The sequence below is a fragment of the Mandrillus leucophaeus genome, unplaced genomic scaffold (assembly GCF_000951045.1).
Source record: "Mandrillus leucophaeus isolate KB7577 unplaced genomic scaffold, Mleu.le_1.0 Scaffold69, whole genome shotgun sequence".
Classification (NCBI taxonomy): domain Eukaryota; kingdom Metazoa; phylum Chordata; class Mammalia; order Primates; family Cercopithecidae; genus Mandrillus; species Mandrillus leucophaeus.
In genome coordinates, this window is record NW_012107474.1 from 2,399,060 (window position 1) to 2,405,554 (window position 6,495).

The 6,495-nt window shown below is 55.9% G+C and overlaps 1 protein-coding gene across 1 annotated transcript in view; it reads left to right on the forward strand.

Moving 5' to 3' along the window:
- Nucleotides 1–2,588, forward strand: part of SIK1 (salt-inducible kinase 1) — a 12,067-nt gene extending 9,479 nt beyond the window's left edge. Inside the window, 1 exon segment of the mRNA XM_012002538.1 lies at nt 1–2,588. This exon segment is cut by the window's left edge and continues 2 nt beyond it. Coding sequence (XP_011857928.1) covers nt 1–323 — 323 coding nt within the window. The 3' untranslated portion in view covers nt 324–2,588.
- Nucleotides 2,589–6,495: the final 3,907 nt, after the last annotated feature.

Below are 6,495 nucleotides of genomic sequence, written 5' to 3' on the forward strand. Positions count from 1 at the left end.
CCCAGCCAGCCCCCGCCCAGTTTGTGATCGCCCCCTGTGATGGCCCCGGGGCTGCCCCGCTCCCCAGCACCCTCCTCATGTCGGGGCTCCCGCTGCTGCAGCCCCCACTCCTGCAGACCGGCGTCTCCCCAGTGGCCTCGGCGGCGCAGCTCCTGGACACACACCTGCACATTGGTGCCGGCCCCACCACCCTCCCCGCTGCGCCCCCACCACGCCTGGCAAGGCTGGCCCCAGGTTGTGAGCCCCTGGGGCTGCTGCAGGGGGACTGTGAGATGGAGGACCTGACGCCCTGCCCCCTGGGGACCTTTGTCCTGGTGCAGTGAGGGCAGCCCTGCGTCCTGGCGTGGACACTGACTCTTACAAGCAATAACTTCAGAGTAGGTGAAGATGTCTGGACTCAAAGCCAAGAACTTTCTAGAAGCGAAATAAGCAATACGTTAGGTGTTTTGGCTTTTTAGTTTATTTTTGTTTTATTTTTTTCTTGCACTGAGTGACCTCAACTTTGAGTAGGGACTGGAAACTTTAGGAAGAAAGATAATTGAGGGGCGTGTCTTGGGGGCGGGGGCAGGAGGGGAGCTGGGTGGAGGGAACACATCTGCAGTGCCGTGGTGTGGGGATCTCAGCCCCTCTCTCTGGGTTCCTTGTGGTTGAGATGATTACCTCGGACGTCCACAGAAACGAGCGGGCGCATCGTTGTCCGCTTGTGTGTGTGTGTGTGTGTGTGCGCGCGCGTGTGCACGCGTGCATTGATTACTATCCATTTCTTTAGTTAACACTCTCCACTTCCTGATTTATGCTTTAATGAAAACTGTGAACTTTCCGCTTCATGTATTGGTTTTAAAGCAGCTCTAAGTGGTCAGCCCAGGCGAGGATCACCTACAGGTTCTAGGAATTCTCTCCGCTGAAATCAAAACCTGGAAGATACGTTGTTCTCATTTTAGATGAGAAGTTTTATAAACTACTCAAGAGTTAGTTTTCCAGGACTCTTTGGAGGAACCGCAGGAAGAACCTCAAAGAGGGCAGATGTGACTTCAAAGTGTGGGGGACTCTGTCCTGAGGGTCCCTTGGCCCTGAGCCCCCAGGCGCCCTTGCAGAAGCCCAGAAGCTTCTGCCTGCTGCACCTCCCGTTTCCGCTGCTGATGACGTTGATGCATTTCATGATGGGGTCCAACAAGAGCACCTGACTTGGGTGAAGTTGTGCAATAATGGTGGCTGACTGCAGGGCTGGGCAGCTGGGAGACGGGTTCATGGCTCATGGCTCAGGGCCATGCCTGCCTGGGCCGGGACCCCCCGACCTCCCTGACTGCCCCTACCTGGGCTCTTCTTTGGCTTTTGTTCAAGGAAGGTAAAGTGAGAGGTTTAGGTCAGTGTTTTCAAGTTTTTGTTTCTTTTTTTAAAGCAAATCCTGTACATGTATCTACACGGGAGACAGGTAAACACTACTTATTTGTTCTATTTTGTACTACACGTTTGTGTTCCAGGTTTAAGCTTCCCTCAGTCGTGTTGTTAAGCGTCCCTGTCAGCACAGGTGTGCGTTGAGGAAGGAGCCCCAGGGCCTTCCCTCCCTCAGCACTGGGGTGGAGGCCGCAGGAAGGGGCAGCCCTTACCTGGCAGGTCCGGGCGCACCTCTGGCAGGTGGACTCCGTGGGGCTCCACCAGCCAGAAGCCTCTGGAAGGCAACAAAGGCAGTGCTGCTCCCACTCGCCCTGAGTCCAGTCCCCGCCCTCAAACCCAGCCCAGGTGCCTTCAGCTACTTCGGCTTCTCACACCCTGCAGTGTTAAACAGAGGCATTGAGAAAGGGGAAAGGCGGGTACTTTTAAAAGCCAAAGATTGACCCAGTTACTTGAGGGTAGGGAGGCGGGCCCAGTGCAGGAGGCTGCATCCCTGCGCTGCCGGCGCCCACCGGGGGCTGTGCCTGTGCTGTGCCGCAGGGAAGCTGGCTGCCCCCATTCCTGCTGCTGCTGCTGCTCTGTGGCTGTTTCAAAGACTGGACGAGAGGCTGTCTGGAGGGCAGACCTGGTGCCTTGCCGCAGAGAAAACACCAAAGTCTCCTGTTCGCTCATAAAGAAGTCTTTGGGATGGGAGAGCATCCAGACCATCTTGGGGCAGCCAGGCCCTTGCCTTCATTTTTACAGAGGTAGCACAATTGATTCCAACACAAAACCCCTTCCCCTTTTTAAAATGACTTCTGTTCTAATGCCACAGATCAAAGGCCTCAGAAACCATTGTGCGTTTCCCCTTTGAAGCAATGACGAGCACTTTACTTTCACAGTGGTTTTTGTTTTTTCTTATTGCTGTAGAACCTCTTTTGGAGGATGTTAAAGGCGTGTTTTTCTTGTTTTTTTTAAGAGTGTGCTATGTGTTTTGTAGATTTCTTGACAGTGCTGTAATACAGACGGCGAGGCAATGGCCTATTTAAAGACACTACGTGATCTGATCGAGATGTACATAGTTTGTTTTTTTTTTTTTTTTTTACCATAACTGAATTATTTTCTCTCTTATATTAACATGAGAAATGTATGCCAAATGATTAGTTGATGTATGTTTTTTAATTTAATATTTAAATAAAATATTTGGAAGGAAAAAACCTTGACTTTTCCCCTTCCTCTCTCATCTCTCTGGGAGCTCTCTCCTTCCGAGCGGCTTCCCTGAGAGGCCACATCCTCTAGGCTTGTGGAAGTTTCAAATCTTAAAGAGGAGGGCGCGGTGCCAACTCCTGCATTCCACCTCACCGCAGAGAACTAACGGCCTTCCGTCTGAAGAGGACCCCTCCCCTGCGGCAGCCACAGGTGGCCCCGTGGTCTGCCCCCTCCTCAGGACTCTTCCCCAGTGGCCGGGCTCAGTCATTGAAAGTCTCAGCGCCGCCTGGGGCTGCCGGCACCATCCATCCTTAACCCGTCCTCCGCCAGGTTCTCTGAGCCGGTTATAAATTAAGCAGTTGGAAGAATCTCACAGCCAAACCATTTCCTGGTCTCTAAAAGACTTCATTACCTTCTAGCGATAGGGCACGCGTTGCTGCTTGTAAGAACAAATGATTTGTTCATGTTGGCACCTGGTGGATATTTTGGTTAAAGACAGCTCTTCAACCTCTCCGCTCCCATTAAGGTGTCATTACCAAAGTGGACCCCCTTGTGCACTGTTGGTGGGAGGGTCAATGGCACAGCCTTTGTGGAAAGCAGCGTACCCGCTCCTCAAAAGATTCGAACCACCACATGATCCGGCCGCTCCTCCTAATGGTAGGTACCCTGAAGAACTGAAGGCAAGATCGGGAGAGGTTTGTACACCCACGTTCACAGCAGCACGACAGCCATACTAGGAGGCAGCCCAAGGGGCCGTCAGCTGACGAAGGGATCAAGAAGATGTGGTCCGTGCCGGCAGTGGAACAGGCCTCAGCCTTACAAAAGGCAAGCCCAGCACGGCCTGCAGCGAGGATGGACCCTGAGGACGCTGTGCTCAGTGGAACAAGCCAGTCATAAAAGAACATACACGCGAGGTCCCTAGAGGGGTCAGATTCACAGAGGCACAAGGTGGAGTGGGGGATGCCGGGGGCTGGGGGAGGGGCTGCTGAGCCAGAGATGAATGGGTGGGAATTGCAGTTTAAGAGGATGAAAGTTCCGGAGTTGGGCAGTGGTGATGGGTGCATAATAGTATGAACGTTCTTAATGCCACTCAACTGTGTACCCAAAAATGGTTAAAATGATAAGTTTTATGTTATGTGTATTTTACTACTTTTTTTTTTTTGAGCCTTGCTTTGTCACCCAGGCTGGAGTACAGTGGCATGATCTTGTCTCATGGCAACCTCCGTCTCCTGGGTTCAAGCGATTCTCCTGCCTCAGCCTCCTGAGTAGCTGAGATTAGAGGCTCCCACCACCATGCCAGGCTAATTTTTGTATTTTTAGTAGAGATGGGGTTCCACCATGTTGACCAGGCTGGTCTCAAAACTCCTGACCTCAAGTGATCTGCCCATCTTAGCCTCCCAAAGTGAGGAGATTACAAGCGTGAGCCATTGCACCCGGCCCACCATTTTTTTAAGAAGAAAACAAAGTTTTCTCTCCAAGGGGCAGATGCCCAGAGTGGACAACAGTTCTCACGAGGAGAGCAGGCAGGAGCCGTGGGCTGGGGCGGGCACGGGGCAGGCCACTCTCGGTGGTGAGGTTGGCCGGGCATAAGTGTGGCCGGGGCCAGCCTGATGGTTCCTGCAGCCCTGCTCAGACGGGGCGTCCTGGCCCTCGGGAGAGCCTGCCCTGTGACGGCCCCTCAGGCAGCTGGGTGGTGGGAGAGGACAGGGGTAGGGGCTCTTCGTCCTCTGAGTCATCTCTGCGGTTTTGCTGCCTCTAAGAACAGAGCAGTAACCTCTGAGATCCTGGCGGTGACTGGAGCTGGCTTAGTGGCTTGAGGCCATCTGACAGGGAGGCCAAACCAGAGCTCAGCACTCCTGAGCGAGCGGAGGCCCCTGTTCGGGCCATGCCTGTGTGGGGGAATCTGGCAGGAGAGCTGAGGGCCCACGGAGCTGCTCCTTCTCCAGGCAGCCTCGTCACCCTGCTCAGAGTGGGGCCGCCTCGGGACACCGAGGTTGGGCTGTGTGGCATCCGCTGAACGAGGAGCTGGGCGGCTGTGCTGAGGGCACCTGTGTTTATTGTTTGGGAGTGTGGAGCCTTAGAAAGCAGGAACCTCGAGGCAGAACCTCTTGTGCATGCGAATTCAGGGTGTGACCTGCCCCTGTCTCAGCTCCCCCACCCAGTGGTCAGCTCCTGGTGGGGATGACCGTGTCTCGTGGTGCCCCAGGGGACTGAAGCAGCCCCAGCAGGTAGCAGCTCCCTGACACACAGCACTGGCGAAACCATCCCTGCGTGTCCCATGCTTGGGCGCTTCTTCCCAAACTCGTGACGGTGGCAACAATGATGGCGAAGATGATGGTAATAAAGGCTTAGATTTTTCAGGTTGCAAGTTGGAGCCCCGCTTGGGGAGCCTCCTGCAGGCCTTGTAGGACCCCAGAATTCTGCCCTGGGCTCCTTGATCTGATCCTGAGTCATTTCAATCCCTCTGCTGGGGAGATCCCGACGGGTAGAGGGAGCTGGCCACACCCATGGGTGTGTTTGCCCCTTGCCTGAGGGTCCCTCCACGGCCCCTCGCCCAGGTCTGGCACCGTGAGTGTCCCCCACCCACCCCGGGTGTTTTGCAGGATGTTCTCGTTGCGAACACGTTCCTTCCTGCTGGGACTTGGCTGGGCTGAGCCGGGCCCGGCGCACCCTCGGCGCACCCCTAGTACTCGATGGCACTTCTGAGCCGTGCAGGGCTCTGGGGTTCTGAGACTTTCTTTATCAGTCTGGTGAGGGGCCAGGTACTGCCTGGAGCTTTAACTGAAGCAAACTAAGTGACTGTCTTGTCCTTGCTAAAACAAGACGGAGGCTTGCCCAGCCAGCTGACGTGCAGGGTGGCACGGTGGCTGAGAACGTGGCCTCCTTGGCCGCACGCCTGGGCTTGCATTCTGGCGTTGCAGTTTTCCAGTCCTTCGTTGTTGATGCCATGGCCACACGTGCTCCGGGTCAGCAGGCCGCTCCCGTGACAAGGGCACCACAAGCAGGGTGCACAGTGGGCCCTGAGGAGACATGGTGGCGTCCCCAAGCGCCATCCCCAGCAAGAACGGGGCCAGACACCCTACAGGGAAGAAGCACTGTGGCTGACCGGATTGTTGGCGACCCGGCCACCTGCTTATTCCGTCGTGGACGCACCTCCTCTCGCAGGGGTGGGAGCGGAGGCCTTCGCCTGGAGGCGCCTGGGCCCTGCCTCTGTGCTTTTCTGTCAGCCCAAACCGGTGGCGCTCTCCTCGCTAGGCCACGGGATAGGAAGGAGGCTGGCTGGAGGCTTTCAGAAATACTGTCTCCCAGGAATGGGACTGGCTTCTCGGGGTGGGGGTGGGGAGAGAGGGGATGCCCCAGCCAGAGCGCGGTCCCTGGGATGAGCCTGGAGGGAGCTGAGGGAAGTTCCACCTGTTTCTGCACGTGCTGGCCTCCCTTGGAGGCAGGAACTGAATCTGACTTAAGAGGAACTGACTCGCTTGGGGTGGAAGGAACAGAGTTGACCTCTTAGTTTTCCTTCCAGAATAACCCCAGGGCGTTGAGGCGGCGTGCTGGTGAGGGCTTGGGTGAACACAGCCGCCCGGCATGTGGCCCCACCTCTGATCTTAGGAGAAGTCTGCTGTTCAGAGCCAGTGGGTCCTGAGGAAGGTGTCTGGGTCTGGCTCTTCAGAGAGCAGGAGGGCTGGGCTCCGGGTTCCTGCCTATGCAGCTGGTGTGGCTGCCTGGCAGAGAAGAGAGAGGAGGAGAGGGAAGGGAGAGGGGAGAAAAGAAGAGGAAAGGAGAGAGAGAGGAGGGAGGCAGAGAGGGAGGGAGAGAAGAGAGAAGGAGAGAGAGAGGGAGGGAGGAAGGGAGGAGAGAGGAAGGAGAGAGGGAGATAGGAGGGAGGGAGGAGAGAGGAAGGGAGGAGAGAGGGAG